This window comes from Trichechus manatus, unplaced genomic scaffold (assembly GCF_000243295.1).
Source record: "Trichechus manatus latirostris isolate Lorelei unplaced genomic scaffold, TriManLat1.0 scaffold00164, whole genome shotgun sequence".
NCBI lineage: Eukaryota > Metazoa > Chordata > Mammalia > Sirenia > Trichechidae > Trichechus > Trichechus manatus.
Genome location: NW_004444100.1, coordinates 1,907,457 through 1,928,443, shown reverse-complemented (window position 1 = coordinate 1,928,443; position 20,987 = coordinate 1,907,457). Strand labels below are relative to the sequence as shown.

General features: G+C 40.5%; 1 protein-coding gene across 1 annotated transcript in view; it reads left to right on the top strand.

Annotated features, from left to right (window-relative positions):
- Positions 1-17,641: 17,641 nt before the first annotated feature.
- CPM (carboxypeptidase M) overlaps positions 17,642-20,987 on the top strand; it is an 87,457-nt gene continuing 84,111 nt past the window's right edge. Inside the window, exon 1 of the mRNA XM_004386430.2 lies at positions 17,642-17,806. Coding sequence (XP_004386487.1) covers positions 17,647-17,806 — 160 coding nt within the window. The 5' untranslated portion in view covers positions 17,642-17,646. The remainder of the gene's footprint in view (positions 17,807-20,987) is intronic.

Genomic DNA, 20,987 nt, shown 5'->3' with positions numbered 1-20,987 from the left:
ATTTTTAGAAGATCCCAGTTATCTAGCTTATCATCTGGAGTTTGTGTGTTGTTGGTTATGGTTTGTATCCTGTTAATGCCGTGTGTTAGGGCCTCTAGCATTGATCCTATTTTTTCTTCTATGAAGTTTATAGTTTCGGGGTTTATATTTAGGTCTTTGATCCATTTTGAATTAGTTTTTGCATATGGTGTGAGGTATGGGTCCTGTTTCATTTTTTTGTAGATGGACATCCAGCTTTGCCAGCACCATTTGTTAAGAAGACTGTTCCCCATTTGATGGACTTGGGCACTTGTTGAAAATCAGGTGACCATAGGTGGATGGATTTACATCTGGGTTCTCAATTCTGTCCCATTGGTCAATATATCTGTCATTGTACCAGTACCAGACTGTTTTGACTATGGTAGCTGTATAGCAGGTTCTGAGGTCAGGTAATGTGAATCCTCCTACTTTATGCTTCTTCTTTGGTAGTGCTTTACTTAACTGGGGCTTCTTCCCTTTCCATATAAAGTTAATGATTAGTTTTTCCATCTCTTTGAAGAATGTTGTTGTTGGTATTTGGATTGGGATTGCATTGTATTTGTAAATTGCTTTGAGTAGAATTGTCATTTTCACAATGTTGAGTCTACCTATCTGCGAGCATAGTATGTTTTTCTATTTATGTAGATCTCTTTTGGTTTCTTGCAGTACTGTTTTGTAGTTTTCTTTGTATAGGTCTTTTACATCCCTGGTTAGATTTATTCCTAAGTATTTCATTTTTTTAGGGGATATTATAAATGATATTGTTTTCCTGATTTCCTTTTCATTGTTCTCTTTATTGGTGTATAGGAATCCAGCTGATTTTTGAATGTTTATCTTGTATCCTGTTACTCTGCTGAATCTATTAGTTCCAGTAGTTTTCTCGTGGAGTCTTTAGAGTTTTCTATGTATAGTATCATATCATCTGCAAATAGGGACAGTTTAACTTCCTCATTACCAATTTGGATGCCTTTGATTTCTTTTTCTTGCCTTATTACTCTAGCTGGGACTTCCAGCACAATGTTAAATAGGAGTGGTGATAAAGGACATCCTTGTCTTGTTACTGTTCTCAAGGGGAATGTTTTCAGCCTCTCTCCATTAAGAATGATGTTGGCCATTTGTTTTGTATAGATGCCCTTTATTTTGTTGAGAAAGTTTCCTTCTATACCTATTTTATTGAGAGTTTTTATCAGGAATAGGTATTGGACTTTGTCAAATGCCTTTTCTGCATCAGTTGAGATGATCATGTGATTCTTTTCTTTCCTTTTATTCATGTGGTGGATTACAGTGATTGATATTCAAATGTTGAACCATCATTGCATACCTAGTATGAATTCTACTTAGTCATGGTGTATTATTTTTTATATGATGCTGAATTCAATTGGCTAGAATTTTGTTGAGAATTTTTGCATCTATATTCATGAGAGATATTGGTCTGTAATTTTCTTTTTTTGTGACATCTTTGCCTGGTTTTGGTATCAGAGTTATGCTGGCTTCATAGAATGAATTCAGAAGTGTTGCTTCCTTTTCTATATTCTGAAATAGTTTGAGTAGTAGAAGCTCTTCTCTGAATGTTTGGTAGAATTCTCCAGTGAAGCAATCTGGGCCAGGGCTTTTTTGTTGTTGTTGTTGGGAGTTTTTTAAATTACGTTTTCAATCTCTTCTCTTGTTATGAGTCTGTTCAGATTTTCAACATCACTTCGTGTTAGTTTGGGTAGGTAGTGTGTTTCTAGAAATTTATCCATTTCCTATAGATTTTCAAATTTGTTGGAGTATAGTTATTCATAATACTCTGTTATGATCCTTTTTATTTCAGATGAGTCTGTTGTAATGTCTCCCATTTCATTTCTTATTTGGGTTATTTGTTTCCTCTCCTGTTTTTGTAGTTTTTCCAGTGGTTTGTTGATTTCATTGATCCTTTCAAAGAACCAACTTTTGGTTTTGTTGATTCTTTCTATTGTTTTTCTATTCTGTATTTCATTTATTTCTGCTCTGATCTTTATTATTTCCTTTCTTCTGGTGGCTGTGGGCTTTTTTTGCTGTTCTCTTTCTATTTCAGCTGTGTAGTTAAGTTTTGATTTTGTCCCTTTCTTCTTTTTTGATGTGTGCATCTATTGCTATAAATTGTCCTCTGAGGACTGCCTTTGCTGTGTCCCAAAGGTTTTGGTATGATGTGTTTTCATTCTCATTTGATTCTAGGAATTTTTTTATTCCATCTCTGATTTCTTCTATTACCCAGTGGTTTGTAAGCAGAGTGTTATGCAGTTTCCATGTAATTGATTTTTTTCCTTGCTCTTCCTGTTGTTACTTTCTGCCTTGATGACGTTGTGGTCAGAGAAGATAGTTTGTATTATCTCAATGTTCTGGATTTTGTTTAGGGTTTCTCTGTGGCCTAAGATGTGGTCTATTCTGGAAAACGTTCCATGTGCATTGGAAAAGAATGTGCACTCCGCAGCTGTTGGGTAGAGTGTTCTATATACGTCTATGAGGTCAAGTTAGCTGATTGTGCCCTTTAACTCTTCTATATCTTTGTTAAGTTTCTTTTGAAATGTTCTGTCCTTTACCAAGAGTGGTGTGTTGAAGTCTCCTACTATTATTGTGGAACTGTCCATTTCTCTTTTCAGTGCTGTCAGAGTTTGTTTTATGTATTTTAGAGCCCTGTCATTGGGTACATAGATGTTTATTATGGTTATGCCTTCATGATGGATCATCCGTTTAATCACTATATAGTGTCCTTCTTTGTCTTTTATGGTGGATTTTGTTTTAAAGTCTATGTTATCTGAGGTTAGTATTGCCACTCCAGCTCTTTCTTGGTAGCTGTTTGCTTGATATATTTTTTCCATCTTTTGATTTTTAATAAATTTACATCTTTGTTTCTAAGGTGTGTCTCTTGTAGACAGTATATTGATGGATCCTGTTTTTTAATCTATTCTGTCACTCTCCGTCTCTTTATGGATGCATGTAGGCCATTTACATTCAGTGTAATTATTGATAGGTGTGAGTTTATTGCTGTCATTTTGTAGTGCTTCTTTTTTGTGGTGCTGGCATTTTCTTTGTTCCTTTTACTCTCCTGTGCTGAATTCCTTTTGTTTGTGGATTATTTTTCATTTCTTTTGTTTTTGTAGATTTTGTCTTTACTGAGACTTTATGTTTTTCTTCTTTATTTTGATGAGTAGATTTGTTAACTTTCTTTGTGGTTACCTTGAAATTTCCCCTTATCTTCGTAGGTTTGAACCAGTCTATTATTACTTGATATCGCCTTGCCTACCTCTCCATTAGACGGTTCTATACCTACACTGTTTATTCCCTCTTTTATTGTTCTGATGTTGTTGTCATTTACAGGTTAACCTCCCTGGTTCCCTGTTCTAATTCTTTTGTTTTTGGATAGTCCTTGAGAGTTCATTTCCTAGGTTGGTATCTGGCTGGTACGATCCTGCATTCTAGATTCACCTTGTGTCTGATGTTGTTTGTTCTCAGACAGAAGGACTGCCTTTAATAATTCTTGTAAGTTTGGTTTGGTTTTACATAGTCCCTTAATTTCTGTTTATCTGGAAATATCGTAATTTCACCATCATATTTGAATGAGAGTTTTGCAGGATATATTATTCTTGGCTGTCAATCTTTTCCTTTCAAGGTTTTATATGTGTCATCCCATTACCTTCTTGCCTGCCTGGTTTCTGCTGAGTAATCCAAGCTTAGTCTTATTTTTTCTCTTCTGTATGTGGTTTTGTTTTTGGTTTTAGAGAGTGTGAATGATATGGCTTGGTGATTTTCTTTTGGGGTCTGTCCTATATGGGGTTTTCTGAGCTTCTTGGATGGTCAGATTTTTCATCTTTCATGATGTTGGGGAAGTTTTCTGTTAGCAGTTTTTCAGTGATCCTCTCTGTGTTTTCTGTTTTCTCCCCCTGTTCTGGAACTCTAATTACTCGTAAATTTTTGCTTTTGATGGTATCCCACATCATTCTCAGGGTTTCTTCATTTTTCTTCTTTTTTTGATGATTTTTCCTCAAACAGAGTTGTAGCCAAGTGTTTGCTTTCAGTTTTGCTGATCCTGTCTTCCATTGTTTCAAACTTGCTCCTCAGCCCCTCTATCACACTGTCCATTTCTGAAATCTTGTTGTTTATCTTTTGGATTTCTAATTGTTGTTTTTGTAAGATTTCTAGTTGTGAATTTATTTTGGCATTTTGTTCCTGTATTATTTTCCTGAATTCCTCCATTTTTTTTGTCTGAATTTTCCATGAATTTTTCTGCCTTTTCCATGAATTTGCCTTTTTTCCTCATTTTTGTCTGCTTTTTGCTTCAACTCTTGGGTAGCTCTGAATATTAGAGATTTGAATTCCCTATCAGATAGTTCTAGTGCCTTTACTTCTACTGGAAAGTCATCTGGTGTTTTATTTTGGACACCTACTGGAACCATCTTGTCCTGTTTTTTTAATATGTTTTGATATTGTCTGCTGTCTTTGGGACATTCAGTAGTTATTTTCCTCATTTATTGATTGTAGATTTGTTTGTTTCATCCTGCTTTTTATTTTATTTGGATATGTCTGAGCAGGTGGGCTGTGCATTCTTTGTTGTTTGCTCATCTGTAGGCATGATACTTTTCACCTCCTTTTCCAATGGGCAGTGTCAGTCGCTCAGCTATGGTGCAGCAGGGCAGGCCCAGATGAAGGGGAGTTGCTGAGATGGGTTATTTGTGACACGTACTAGGGCTGACAGGGTGGGCTGGGAATCAGTGCAGGGCAGTTTCCTGTAGGCTGTGCCTGTGCTGCTTGGGGGTGTGATGTTCAGCACATGGTGCAGGTAGGCAGGAAGGAGGGAGGAGATTGTGACGTGTGGAGCTAAGATGGTTATGGGAAAGAGGAGAGAGAGGAGAGAGAAACAGGAGCCAAAAACAAACAAACAAACAAGAAAGAGTGCAAAGGGAGCTTGCCGTGGAGTGGAGAGATGAGAGACTGAGAAATGGAGAAAAACAAAAATGAAACAAAAAGGGTAAAATATAATAAATAAATAAGTAAAAATTAGAAAAAAGGAAGACAGAAAGGAAAGCAAAGCCCCCAGGCATCCCACCAGTGTGGCTGCGAAGACCGGGGAAGTGGCTCCCAGGCCGTGAAGTACAGCCTGGCTAGAAGCGGTAGAGGTGTCACACAGCGCCAGGTATTCAGGAGACAGGAAGAGAAGGTAAGTATAGAGAGACGAGAAACTGAGAAATGAAGAAAGACGGAAAGGTAAAAAGAGAGAAAAGAAGATAAACGACAAAAAAAGAGAGAAAAAAGAAATGCCTCCAGGGATCCCACCATGCATCTATGCAGACTGAGGAAGTAGCTCCCAAGCTGCGCAGTAAAGCCCAGCTAGAAGGGGCTCCCAAGCTGATAAAAGAAAAAGAAAACAAACAATCAAACAAACCAAAATAGAACAAATCAAAACAAACAAACGGTAAAAAGCCCTGGGGATCCCACCAGGGTGGAGGCACCAGCCATGAAGCAGTTCCACAGTCAAACGGCATTTCACAGCCTTTCAGGAAGAAGCAAAGATGGCAACAGAGCCAGGTATTTGAGAGAAAGGAAGGGGAGGTGGTGAGAAGTATGGAAGAAACCAAAAGAAGTGGAAAAAAGCAACACTAGCACAAACAAGTGGCACTCAGTGAATCAGCCAGTGTGGGTGGGTGGAATCCAAGTGGCACAGGGCTGAAGCCAGTGCCTCCTGGCCAAGAGACTGTGGCTTCAGGAAGCAGAGAGGCCAAGTGGGGGTAAAGAAGGGTGAGGGGTGGGAAAGCATACATCACTGATTACTAGTTATTCTGTCTCCTGCTGGGAGCTCCATGAAGCTGCTTTCCCATATTCCCTGTTTGCTGATCTCTGACAAGAGTCTAAAACGGCAAATCCGTGCTGTATTAGCTAATAGGGGACCTTAGCTGATAGGGGACCTCTGCACGTATCTCTCCTCACTCTCTGTTCTCTGTCAATTTCTTATTCCTTTCAGTGCTTAGCTGAGTTCTTTATCTCTTCATTTGATGCTTAGGATTTCAGGATTGACATTTGTCTCTGACTTAGTTTTTTGGGTCTTGGCTGTGGAGGGATGGCGTGCACCACGGTGCCTGGAAGTCTCAAAATTCTTAATAATTTTTAACAAGGGGTCCCACATCTTCATTTTGCTCTGGACCCCACAAATTATGTAGCCAGTCCTGATGGTGGGGGCCAACAAGAACTAGCCTTCAAGAAAAAGCAAACTCAGGCCTCACTCTCATCCTATTCTCACCTCTCACGTAAGCCAGTGTTTCTTGAACTCCTCTGCCAAGGTACTCTCAATGTCAGAACAGACGGACCCCGAACTGACCTCCCTGGGACTGACGGAAGAGCAGGAAGCAGCTCTCCACAATGGCAACATTTATTTGAAGGCTCCTATTTTATCCACAAAAAAAAGAAAAATCATGTTTCTTTGTGTTCTGTTTCATTATACATCTACTGGATAAATTTTAAAAATCAGATAGGCTCTTCCCCCCCAAACCAATGTTTTAGTAAGATACAGAGTTCAGGAAGACATGCCCTCTTTATTGCTTGCATATGGAGGCTTTCTGACCTCTTACACAACTTTGCCTTAGAGGCATGCTGGTCCAGGAGAGGAAGGTGAAGCTCCAATTCAGCAAATACCCACTCACAGGGTTCCAGTTTCTTCTCTTTCCTCAAGAGTTCCTCTCCTCCCCCAGAGCCTTCACTAGCACATTTCTTAACTCATGGCACCTAGCTTCCTTTTTTCTTCCCATCTTCCTTTTCCTCTTCTTATAGAGAAAGTCACACTTACATGCTAGACTACAGCCCTAAATTAGCTTTATATTTCCACTTTCAGTCTCAGGGTGCTCTCAAAACTTCTTCTTAGGCCTCCTGACTCCTGGCTGCACCTTGCTCTCCCAGGCTCTGCCCACCTCTCAATCTGCACCCCTCCACTTGCTCTGGACACAAGACCCAATGGTAGTGAGGGCTGACATGGCCAGCATTTGATATGAACTCTCACAATGATAAAAACCATCAGGCTGTCTCCTACCTCGGGCTTTGCAAGCACAGTGCCCTCTTCTGGAATGCTGAATGACTCCTACCTGTCCCCAGGTCTCAGTTTGGATGTCCCTTTCTCTTGGAATCCTTCCTTGTCATGCCCCATCCTACCCCATGCTCATCACCAAGACTAAGCCAGTGCTCCCATCCTACCCTCTCCTTTCCCTATAGGAATGTTTACCACTCTGTACTTACCACATTCTTTTAAATTGGCTGCATCCCCCATAGACTCTAAGTATGATCAAATATAATCTGGCCTGCCTTGATCTCCACACTATTCCCCAAAACTGGCAGCCCAAAATATATTTGTTGAATATTGTTGAAGACTGGTTACTGTGCTGATTTTCATTTATTATTCACAGTAACCTAGAAGGAGAGGATCAGTGTTCCCATTTTACAGAAGAGAAAAGTAAGGTGCAGAGAAATTGAGTAGATTTCCCAAGGTCACACAGTTGGAAGTGGCACAGCCAGTCTTGTCAGACTTTAAAGCCTACATGTTTCAGTTAGATTCAGAGAAGCAGAACCACAAGGAGTGATACATAGTAAGGGATTTGATTTAAGGATCAGACCTTAGTTCTTGATTTAATCAAAGAGGAATACGTCCTCAGTGTAGCAATCAGGAATTTGGAACTGTGAAAATCTAGAGAGTTGTAATGGGCACTGTCTTTTTCTGTGCACTAATTATTCATCTTCTCCTAGTATCTGCACCTCAATTTCCCTCTGAGGAACCACCCCTGTCTTTACTCTTACTCCATCTGGTTTAAGAGGGACCTCACTCCAGGAATGAGCACGTGAACAAGGTCTTAGCCAATGAATGAGTGCACTCTATCCCCTGGACACAGCAATTTGTTCAAGGATAGGTGTGTGATCCCTATCAGGCCTATCCAAGACAACGAGACCCATCTCTGGAACTTTTATTGGACACATAAGGGAAACAGACTCTGTAGATCTGGAACTAGAGAAGGGAGTCTATCTGAGAATGGAGCTAACACAGTGAAGGCAAAGCCAGTGGATGGAATGAGAGAAACCACATCCTGGTACCATCGTTTGAACCCCTGGGCATGTCCTTCCTGAAGTCAGCTTTCCCTGGTCTTTTCAGTTACTGTGCCCCACCTGTGTCCTGTGCACCAGTAACTTGTTCAGTAATTCAACAACTTATTAATCTTTTCTGGAGCACCTGCTGCACGATCTTCACCAATCACAGCAGCATTTATTGAATACCAGGCATTTTGTTGAGAACTTTACATGGACAATCTTATTTAATCCTCACAACATCCTTATGAGGTAGATGCTATCAATAATCCCCCTTTTCTAAAGCAGGCAACTGAAGCTTAGAAGGTTAAGAACAGATAGAAGACTAAGGTCATATAGGTGGTACACGGTGAACACCTACTTGCAGCTCTAAGCACCAAACCTATAGCCATTGTGTCTAGCTCTCAAGATCTGTATCCTCATCTAGTTGACTTCAGAGCCTATAGCCACTCTAATGGCTCCTTAAAAAAGAGACCAAACCAGTTGCCAGCAAGTCAGTTCTGACTTATGGTGACCTCATGTGTTTCAGAGTAGAACTGTGCTCCATAGGGTTTTCAAAGCCTGAGTTTTCACCAGGTCTTTCTTCCAAGGTGCCTCTGGGTGGATTAGAACTGCCAACCTCTTGGTTAGTAGTCTGTCACTTAACTGTTTGTTTCACCCAGGGACTCTGAATGGCTCCTACTATGTGCAAAATATGGCATTAGGCCCTAACGAGGATACGGAAATTGATAAAATAAATTTCCTGTCTGCAGAGAGGTTACCATTTAGTAGAGGAAATATATGTGCCCACAAACAACTGTGGGGCAGCAGGTAAAAGGTACTTTTACCTCCACCTCCAGTGTGTTGCTGCCTACTGAGCAATGGTTTCAAAGTCAGAGCACCATATTTAACCAAAATACATATTGGTGCAGAAGACTGTTTGGCAAGAATAAATGGTTCCTGAACCAACGGATGCTGGATTCTAGCAATTTTTTTTTACTTTTTTACTTCTAGAGTAATTCAATCTTCCCAGTCTTATTGAGTTACCCTTCATAGCAACTCCATGTATTGCTGAGATGACTGGCCTTACCGAGACTATTTGCTCCCAACTCTACTGCTGGACGCTCGGACGCTAAACTTCATTCAGGTTGGGGATTGCACTTCCTCAGATTTCAACACCCAGTTCTGGAGCCCAAGAGAGAGAGTGAACGGAGTAGAGGGACCTCCTCCCCACAAACTGCAAAGCCTTCCCAACTCCCTATTTGCCCTAAAAGGATACCCATTCAAAACTAAATGATGTGTTATCTGGTGGGTTTGGTCAATTACCCATTGGCTTTATATCCTGAATATTCTTTACATCCTGAATATTGGGTTCTTTTTCTAAGTCAGCCTTTCACTTCAAAAATTCTCATTTCCTTAAAGGCCCTCTAAATTAACTCATCTGACATTTATTGCCCCTCTCCCATCTTCACCAGTTAATGATAATTTAAGATAACAAACTAGTTTCACACTTTTGGTGAAAACTCCAGAAAATAAAAATTTATCTAATCCCTATATTCCAACTGTCATAGACAGATGATAAAATTCAGAGTTTTTGGAGCATAGATGATGTTGTTGTTGTTTTTAGGTGCCATAGAGTCAGTTCCAACTTATAGCAACCCTATGTACAACAGAACAAAACACTGCCCGGTCCTGCGCCATCCTCACAATCGTTATGCTTGTGCCCATTGTTGCAGCCACTGTGTCAATCCATCTTGTTGAGGGTCTTCCTCTTTTTTCACTGACCCTCTACTTTACCAAGCATGATGTCCTTCTCCAGGGACTGGTTCCTCCTGATAACATGTCCAAAGTATGTGAGACGTAGTCTCGCAATCCTTGCTTCCAAGGAGCATTCTGGTTGTACTGTTGTACATGTACTGATCTACATGATGGGAACAATTATAAAATTGAGTTTCATGTTTCTGTTGATTCTGGAAAGGTGACACAGAAAGAACTCATCTATAGTCTTAAGATCATTCCCAACAGGAGTTAAATAAAGGCCTAGCTAAGCAAAGCTCAGAGCCTTAAAGGTTTTGGTCTCATTTGTCTATTCATTTCTATTTGGGGCGTTTCGAATTTGATTTGGGATGGGGGAACAGCTATTAGGGCTGTTTGGAAAGTGGGGATACTGGAAATGGATAGAAAATATGACAGTATAAATCTATAAAAATGAAACCACTTATTATCTCAATGTTGTTTCTAATGTGTGTGAAGAACTGTAGTAAAGATTACATGAATGTATCTAATAAAACATACTCCTCTCTGGCTGGACCCTCCATTTCTCCATCCTTCAGGTCTTAGCTCAAACAGACACGTCTTCAGGAAACTTCCTGGACTCTACTCACACGCACCCCTGACCTATTAGCACCTTCTGTTAGTCTGTCTCATAGTGTCCTGTCACTCCCTTTTTGTAATACACATCAAAATGGTAATTCAGCAATTATCTTTGTGTCTTCTCCAACAGAATATGCATTCTGTGAAAACGAAGACTGTGTCTCTCATTTTCACCATGATATTTACAGGGCTTAGCATATTATTATGTGCTCCATAAATAATTACTGACAGAATTAATGGCTCAATCAATTAATCAACCATGAGGCGACATGAGAATTTGCTTTGGGTGTTGTCTGAGTATATTTACAATTTTTGATTTTGTGGAGGTCATTGTCGAATGGAAATGATTTAGGTTGTTTTCAAAAGGTCATTTAAAAGTAAATGATTAGTGAACTTTTAAGTGTTAACTATATTCAAATAATCCCTCTTGGTCATTCTGTTCTATATACATCTTTTTCTTTCCCATCCCCACTACCATCTTTTCTTTTCACTGAAGGTATGGGATATCAGCAAAGGTGGTAGACCCTTTCTCAAATACAGATTTTTTTTTAATTAGCCAAAAGGATAGTTCTTCCTCAACATCTAAAACAAAGCTAGAAAAGAAAACGAAATGCAGTGATTATATTTCCTAAAGAGACACGAGTGCATTATCACCCGCTCTTGTGTCGGATGGTTTGACAGCCACATAATCTAGTGACCCAATTAAATGCCGCTAAATGGGATTGCCTTAGCTTTGGAAATTTGCCTCATTAGGCACAGAAAGCTTTCTCTCAGAGCTGTCATATAAATCAAGTATAGCAGGAAAAGTGAGAATTATTTCTGCATTCAAAATTATTTTTGCATGCTTTTAAGAGAAAAAGTCGCTGTTCTAACAAATTGTTCCCTAACAAATTATCACAATTGATGAAGGTCTATTCCATTATTGGGAGTGTGTTGGAAGGAGCTGGGATGCAGAAATAAAAGACAGAAACAGAAACATATACTATACGTCGTGTCCTTTTCTGTCTTATTCATTTTCACTACATGATAACAATAACAACAGCAACAAGCACAAAGGCTTTACTCTGGGGCTTATCAAGCATTTGTTATATGCCATACACTGTTTGTTCTAAACTCTTTGTATATATTAACTTGTTTAATACATGCAACTCTATAAGATCCTGGCAATCCTACAAGATCAATAGTATGGTTGGCTCAATTTTACAAATAAGGACATGAAAGCCCACAGAAGTTAAGTAACTTGCCCAAAGCCACACAGTAAGTGACAGAGCTGGGGTTTAAACTCAGGCAATCTGGTGCCACAGACTTTGCTTTTAGAAATTCAGTTGCTTATTATATATAATATATTGATGCTATCGCCTTCCTTCAAAAGTATTTATAAATTCGCAAGCATGTACTGAGCAGTGACCCAGGTGCCATGGGGGAAAAATATATATATAACGTGATGCTTCGCACAGACTCGAGGTGGGCAATCTTCCTGAACTAAACTAGGTTTCAGGTTTGTTTAGATTTTTGCGGTCAGTGGTTCTCAACTGCTGTGTTTGGTAGATTGGTATATTCAACTAAACTTTGATCTGGTAAAACTTTAGTTTTGCTTCACTGTCAGTAAATAGGAGCTCTGATGGCGCAGTGGTTAAGAGTTCAGCTGCTAACCAAAAGGTGGGCAGTTGGAATCGACCAGCCTCTCTTTGGAAACCCTATGGGACAGTTCTACTCTGTCCTATAGGGTTGCTGTGAGTCGAAATCGACTTGAGGGCAACGGGGTGTTTTGGTTTGGTCAGTAAGTAGAATGTCGAGCTAAGAGGGTCATGCTATTCAGTATAGAATGTGGTACAAACCGCCTAGGGTAAAACATACGGAACAGAAAGTAATATGAAGCCAGCCGCCAAGGAAGATCACAGGTTTCTTAGAACACAGGAGATTCTCTAGTGGAGAATTTTGACTCTTCTAGGATGTAAGCCCTGGTGGTGCAGTGGTTAAAAGCTGGGCTGTTAACCAAAAGGTTGGCAGTTTAAATCCACCAGCCGCTCCTTGGAAACCCTATGGGGCAGTTCTACCCTGCCCTGTAGGCTTGTTATGAGTCGAAATCCACTCCACTGGCAACGGGTTTTGTTTTTGTTTTTGTTTTGGCAGGATGTAAGCTACATGAGGGCAGAGATATATGGCTTGTCATGTTCACAGTTGTATTCTGGCATAAAGTAAGCAATAAATAATTGATAAAGAGAGAGGGAGGGGATGAAGGAGAGGAAAAAAGGAAGGGAGGGAGGAAGGGTGGGAGGGAGGGAGGAAGGGTGGGAGGGAGGGAGGAAGGAAAGAAATGACAGCGTGGTGGGTCAGGGCAGAAAATAGGTTTATTCCCATAGTGACACAGTACTGAAGGGGAATCATGGAAACAATGATGCATTTACAGTCACTGCAATATAGTGTTATACTGTTCCAGGAACTATGTTGTGCCGTTTGATGACTTGAATAGCATTTTTTAATCCCTTTATTTATTTTGGTGTGCCATCAAAAACTTTGGGATTCAGAAGTTTATCACAAACACAAATGTGTACATAAGTCCTTTATGAATCCTCCAAAGGAATGCTAACATATTTACAGTTGCAGATCTGAGATAAAACAACTACTCTGCTTGGGCTTTGATAGACAGCTTGCATAAATAGATACAAAAGAAATCACAGTTTCTATAGAAATGCTTATTAAAAAGATGTACTGTTCTAATAAAAAATAAAATCTATTATTAAAAAAAGAACAATACAAAAAGACGTACAGCACTGACTACAGAGTTCTTGTTTTAAACAGAGTGCTTGAGTTAAGCTGTGTTTTTAAATTTCTGGGTCCCACTGATTAGATATCACTGTTAGGTAGTCTTGAGGAAGGACAGAATCTTGGACTTTAATGAAAAACATCTAGCTTTTCACTTACAACTTCCATATCCTTGACTAAAAATAACAATCTTTCCATTCTACAATATTGTGAGGTCACTTTCATCTTTTATTTTCATCAAGAATTAATCAATCAGCTTTGGTGGATGCATAGATCTAATTTGGGAGTGTCAGTTTAGAGGAGGTAGCAACCCAAAGTACAGTGCTGATAGAGGTACCAGGAGAGTCAGTCAGGCTTAAGATCACATATCCAGCTCCTCTTAGATATATGGGAAGCCCCACACAATAGAAAGAATTATTGGGTGGTATTAGTACAAGGCATTGTATTTTACATATGAAATTTCGTGAGAACTTGTCTTAAAAGAAAAAAGAACTTAAAAAAAAAAAGATTCTTGCCCTGTTGAGTGAGTTATGCTTAAACTAAGAGTAAAGCAAAACAGGGGAGGTAGCCTGACATGTATTTCAGCAGCAGGCTTTAAAGTTTGACAAGCTAGGTTTCAGTTCTGGTTGCACCATTTTCTAGCTATGTGACCATCATCAAGTTATTTAACTTTTCTAAGCCTCACCTTCCTCATCTGTAAAAAGGGAATAATAGTCTTTTACCTTCAAGGTTAGGTAAAGAAAATAAGAATCCTCACAACTGGACCAATAAGCAACATCATGATAAGTGGAGAAAATACTGAAATTGTCAAGGATTTCATTTTCCTTGGATCCACAATCAACACCCATGGAAGCAGCAGTCAAGAAATCAAAAGACACATTGCATTGGGCAAATCTGCTGCAAAAGACCTCTTTAAAGTGTTGAAAAGCAAAGATGTCACCTTGAAGACTAAGGTGCACCTGACCCAAGCCACAGTGTTTTCAATAGCCTCACAGGCATGCAAAAGCTGGAAGGTAAATAAGAAAGAACAAAGAAGAATTGACGCCTTTGAGTTGTGGCGTTGGTGAAGAATATTGAATATACTATGGTCTGCCAAAAGAACAAACAAATTTGTCTTGGAAGAAGTACGTCCCTCTCTCTGCTCACTTCTCTCTCCTTTTATCTCTTGTAAGATAAAAGGTGATGCTGGCCACACCCCAGGGAAACTGCCCTTACATTGGATCAGGGCTGTGGCCTGAGTAAGGGCGTTGCATCCCACCCTGATCCTCTTTAACATAACCTAATGTTGCCTCATTAACCTCAGGCAGAGATTAGAATTTACAACACATAGGATAATCACATGGGATAACAAAATGGTGAACAATCACACAATTCTGGGAATCATGGCCTAGCCAAGTTGATACACATTTTGGGGGGACACAATTCAATCTATAACAATGTCTATCCCCAGATTACCCTCCTGAAAGGTTGTATCAACTTACCCTACCATTAACACAGCAGCGATGTCATTTCCCCAGACGCTGTCCAATTACAGGTATTATCAGTCTTTTTAAACTTTCTTGATATAATAAACAAAACAAAATATTACCCTGCCCTTTTAACTTGAAGTTTTTTGATTGCTAACTAAGTTGGTAACTTTTGTTTATTGGCTATTTGTATTTCTGGTTTTGCCTATTAATGTCCTTTGCCCATTCTTGATTTTGTAAGAGCTATTAATTCCAATTTCCAGCTTGTCATTTTTCTGGTAATCTTTACACTGCTGGGTTTTCCTCTACAGAAGGTCTGCATTTTTGTGTTGTCAAAGTATCAGTCTTTTTATTATTATAATTTTACCTTTGTTTATTGCCCTGGCTGGGTTATAATGTGGGGCTTTATGGGGCGGCCGCTGGTGGATCATGCTTAGAAAGATCACCTCTGAAATCTTAAACTTTAAACGTTTTTCTCTGTTAGGCTAACCTTTCATCTTGTCATATCTTTCACACTCTAACATTCACTATTCCTTTTTTACCTCTACACCAGTACATCTCAAAGTGGAATGTGCGTACAAATCACCTGGAAATCTTATTAAAATGCAGATTTTGGTTCAGTAGGCTTGGATGGCACCTGAGAGTCTGAATTTCCAACACGCTTACGTGTGATGTCGATGTTCTCCCTGGTGCACGTTTTGAATCAGTCCCTCAATCTTCTTTCTGTATTCCCCACCTCCGTTCTCTGATGGCTCTCCCCTGAGCTTGCTTCCTTTCCTACCTAGCATGAACTCCAAGAGTCACTTTTTCAACTCTATCTCTCAAGTACTCTTCCCTTTGCTTTCCTGTAACAGTAACACTGGCAATCCCCACTCCACTTTGATGAAGCCACCAATTTTCTCCCATCTCCAGCCACAACACCACTAAAGAAAATCATATAACTGCTATTGACTCTATTACAAATCTAAGATTTCTAAGTCAGATCAGCAATCTTTCCATTTGTTCCTACTCAGTTTCTCATTCCTTACAGTAACTTTGCCTTAATTTAACTAATCTCCTCAAGCCCCATCCCCCATCCTCACAGACTTCTCAGTCAATGAACAACAGTGAGAGGAGAATCTCTTCATATTATCTACTAGAAGTCACATTTAGCATAGTAGCTGCTTCATACCTTTTTTAAAAATTCTACTCAAAAACCTAACAATGTCACATTAAGTTTTTCCAAATCTTAGAAAGTTCTGCATAAAGGCATATGAATTAAACTGGATTTATTTATTTAACACCTTCTACAGTTCTATGTGCCTGCAAACCTTACTTAGGTAAGTACAATTATTATTTCCATTTTAGAGACCAAGGAAACTAAGGCACAGGGAGGTGGCACAGACACTAAGTGTCAGGGCAAGGAATAGGGACTCAGACTCCCTGGCACCAGAGTCTCAGCTCATAACCACCATGCTCAGAATCACAGGAGGCCTCAGGAATTCCTCAGGGCTCAATTCTAGGAACAGTGTCCAGTATTTGCAATAAAGGGGCAGGCAATCACTTTAGACGTTCTCAACTCTTTCTTTTTAAACACAGTCTTTCCTGGGCGTTACTCAGAGAAATTCTGTTCAGCTAGTCTGGGGTGGTGCCCAGACGTCAGTATTTTTAATCTGTTATTGAAGAATGTTATCCCAAATCAATGGTTTTCAAACTTCCTGTATTCACCGGACACTTGCCCTGGTCCCACACTGCCACGTCAGGGCTTCTAAGATTGATGGCTGGCGTGTGTGTGTGTGTGTGTGTGTGTGTGTGTGTGTGTGTGTGTGTGTGTGTTGAGGTCCTTATTCTCCCAAGTGCAGACACAGCCCACCCCACCCTTACAAAAGGAAGCACATTAGGAAAAGAACTGAAATTGGCTTAGCAAGTACTGGAGGGGGAGCGTCGGATTTACAATAGCGTCTCTGCCTTCTTCAGGACATTTCCTGATTTAAATTTAACTGTGCTCAAGTCCTATCTACCATATAAATTTTCTGGAAATTTTTCTTGAATTCACACTCGACAGCACTTAAAAATTCCAAACATACAGAGAGAGAGAGAGAGGAGGCAAACTTTCTTTTCTTAAATCCCACGCGACTGCAGAGCAGTGCTGGGGAGCCTGCCCGAAGCAGCAGTGCGCTCGGCTGTGCCGATCCGGCCGGCGCCTGGAGACCCGGGTGAGCCCTCGCGGGCTCGCGGCGCCGGGACTCCCGCCGCGCCCGAAACTCGCTGCGGCTAGAGAGACACTCAATGCCAGCGTCCCCTCGGCCAAGCGCTCTGCACCTCCCTCAGCTGCCGGAGCCGCGGTCGAGTGGACGACACGCTTCCAACCTGAGGTGCCGGGAGAGGATGAGACCGCGAAGGGCAACTCGGATCTCCCGCAATATCTCGGGGCCCATCTCCCCAGGCCGCCGCGCCCCCAAAGCCCCGCGCGGCGCAGACGACTACTTGCCCAGGTGCGAAAGCCGCGGAGACGCCCAGCCGCGCGGTCGGCCCCGCCCGGAGGGCCCTGCGGCGCCTGAGTGGGCCGGCGCGACGTCCGTCAGGCGCCGGGGGAGGGGCCCGGGCGCGCCCGCCCCCTGGCCGGGCTGTAATGTCTGTGTCCGCCGCGCGGCCGCCGGCAGGCGGAGGTGTGCGTCGGGGCCGGGGTGAGGTTGAGGGCGCATGGGACTGGGCGCAGCTGCTGCAGCTGCCGGGCGGCGGCTGGCCGGGAGGCGACCGGCGGAGGAGAGGGAGGGGGCGGGCGGGACGGAGGGCTCTGAAGGGCTGCGGTGCTCTCGGTCACTGGCTGCATTGCTAACTCCCCAGGGTGTCTTTTCCAACTTTTACTGCCTTCGGAATCAGGGAGCGTAGTATCTGGAGACCCTGAGACTTGAGTCCTGAGCCCGAACTGTAACGCTCCTCCCCATCTGTTCTCAGCTTGATTATTATTTTTATTCATCTCTAGAGCATGGACTTCGCGCGCCTCTGGTTAGGGCTGCTGCTTTCTTTGGTAACTGCTCTGGATTTCAACTACCACCACCAGGAAGCGATGGAGGCGTTTTTGAAGAGTGTTGCCCAAAACTACAGTTCTATCACTCAGTTACACAGTATTGGGAAATCTGTGAAAGGTAGGGTCCGTCTCGTGCACACTTTCCCAAATCGCCAGTCCTCCCTTCCATTCATTAAATATGCCTCAATTTCTCGTCCTCTCTCCATGAAGTTACTTTGAGGGGCTGCAGGAAAACCAGTGCCTTGCGTGTTGGTTGTTTTCTGCTTGTTTGTTGTTTATTTTGTCGGCGGAGTAGTAGGAAGACCTGCGTTTTAACTTCTCCACTGTAATTGCCTGAGAGTGAGTCCTCTGCATTATTGGAGTTCTGTCTTTTTGGATCTTGGAGACATTGATCTGGGATCTGTATTTTAGTTCCTTTTCAAGATAAACTTCTCTCCAGAAAGTCCGTGTATCCATCTCAGGTTTCCCTTTTTGTTGGCTTATTTAAATACGACTCAGACAATTAGTATCATTTCTTCAAGGCACTTTTAGACTAAAATAGTACAGTCCTGTTGGTAAGATTTGTGTCGTGTATAATTAGCCCTATGGTTTAAAGTTAGGAGCGGCGAGGGGGAGTGGCTCTCTAATACTGATTAAAGGCTGTTTTTTAAAATTTATTTGTTTGGAGAAGATAGTTGCTGGATAATAAGAAATATACGTTAGACTGAGTGATTGGTAGTGTTCTCGCATTTTCACGTTTATCATTTAATTGCTTTAATGTTTTAATTTAGAAATTATATATACTAAGTGGAGCCCTGCTGGCACAGTGGTGGCACAGGCTGCTAACCAAAAAGTTGGCAGTTCGAATCGAAACCACCAGCCGCTCCTTAGAAACCTTATGGGGCAGTTGGCCTCTGTCCTGTAGGGTCGCTATGGGTCGGAATCCAGTGGACCGCAACGGGTTTTGGTTTTGATATATACTAAGTAATTCTCATTTTTATAGACAGGGGATTTGAATCACAGAGAAGTTAAATATTTTGCCCAATATCATCCAGATGGTGAGTTTTATAGCCAGGATTGGAACTGAGATAACTACTTCCAGATTGAGACTTTGGGGGACAAGGCAAATAATTTTATCAGATATTATTATTTCTTAATCTTCTTTTATTATATTAATATGCCAAAGAAGTTACCAGAAAACATAATGCTTAAATCAAAAGATTTATAAATAAAGTTTATGTGATTTGGATCTCAACTCTTTGTAAAATGTGTTCAGATACTACCTGGATTTTAGCTCTGAGTTTTTGAGCCAATTAGAAGTCTCTTTATTACCATATTTTTAATCATTTTTTAAAAATTAAGATTATAGTTTTTATATTAAAGAAGTATTACCTAAATATACCTATGTGCAATGCCAGATAAAAATCCTGGGCTGTGTGTGTAATGGTACCTTTGTTTTTAAATAACATTGCCTAAGAGTTGGTGCCAGAATTTCTCTATATTGCTCTATAATCCAAAATTATAGAGGTTGGATGTGTGAGAAATTGTATCCTGAAGCAGCATATATATTCAGCCTTTTTGAAATAATTTTCCTTTAGGGCTAGAGTAGAGCAATTAAAAAAGATCTAAGAATACTAATTATATTAATAAAGGAAATATGGAGCACAGCTAGCTTGAGTTACTGTTCAGTCATCATTCAAACCACAAGATGATGAGGGTGTTGTTAATGTTAAGTACTAAATGATTTGGTAAGTTTTTATGTTTTCAAGCACAAAGTGCTTGTCAAAGAAAATTGGGGACTCTCCTTCCTAATGGGAATAACCTATCCAGCCTATTAACCCACAGAAAGAGTGAAAGCCAGCAGGCTTACTTTTTTAACTTGTGTATACTCTTGTGATTGGTTAAAGGATTGAGGGATTGTCACGTAAAAATAAAATCTGACATTAGTGGTTAAATGTTTGTGTTAAATATATTGTTTTAAATATTTACTGGGATTAAGAAAATTCACAGATCTGCCATTAGGATTCCAAGTGGTAGGTTAAACTGTATTCTGTTAACCAGGAATCAGTCACCAAAGTATCATTGCATGTTAGCTTGATAATTAAGAAATAGTGCTCCTTTGTTCATGCTTGTGTTCACTAGGTGGGCAATTTTTCTTAGCCATCTTGCTCTCTGGTATAGGATAAGTGTGCTTGGCAACTCAGAATTTAACATATGTGTTATTTCTTTTTTCTATTATGAACGTGGGCAACTTTACCCAGAAAGGAAAGTAATATTCCTATTTGGCCAAATACATTTTTAGTTTTTGTAAATGCATATCACATCCATTTCTATTGTTGTAATCAGGGATTATATACTGCATTTTTTTCCATTTAACATTATTCCATTACATATTTCCATGAATTGACCAAGTCTTCCAGTATGTTAGTATTTTATCCTTTTAATTATGTGAATTTGCTCAGTCATTTAACTCTTTGAGGCATCTGTATAGTTTCTGACTATCTCTCTTATAAACTGTGATGCTATAAAACCACTGGTACATGTCCTGAAATTAACTTCCATAATAATTGGTGAATTATTCTTTTCAACTTTTTTATTTTGAAAATTAGGAAATCGGCGTGCAAGTTGAGCACACATATAACCTTCACTTAAACCAGTACCAATTGCTGCAGAGTTGATTCCAACTCACGGCAACCCCACGTGTGTCAGAGTAGAACTGTGCTCCCATACTGTTTTCAATGGCTGATTTTTTGGAAGTAGATTGCCAGGCCTTTCTTCCAAGGGACCTGGGTAGCAGACTCAAATCTCCAACCTTTTGTTTAGCAGCCATTTGTACCACCTGGGAGCTTGACTATATTTTAGTTGAGACTTTTGGAGGGAAATGCCACTACCTAGTGACTTAGTAAAGAAAATCTTAGGTGAAGCGAGAGAAGCAATAAAAAAAAAAGACAGCTGACTTGAAAAGTCAGAAAAGGTACAATGTCCATGGGTTCATTCATTCATTCTTTCATCCAGTTAAGGAAGCCCCTCTTTTTTTGCTCCTAACTCCTTTGTCTAGGAGAATGTTTGGCACATAGCCAGTAATCTAAATCTGTTTGTTGAATGGGTTGAATATTTGCTAAGTGAAAGTCATGTGGAACAAAGATATGTGCCATTTGTCCCCTGCCTTCAGGGTAGTCACCTTTCAAATACAAATGTATTTATTGTGGATTTCCCAGGCTAGTTTCTGTACGCCTACCCACCCACCCAAAATGAGTTCTAAGACCATTTTAAATGAAATTTCCTACCATCTCTGTCTTAAGAATCTTCTCTTGCTTTCA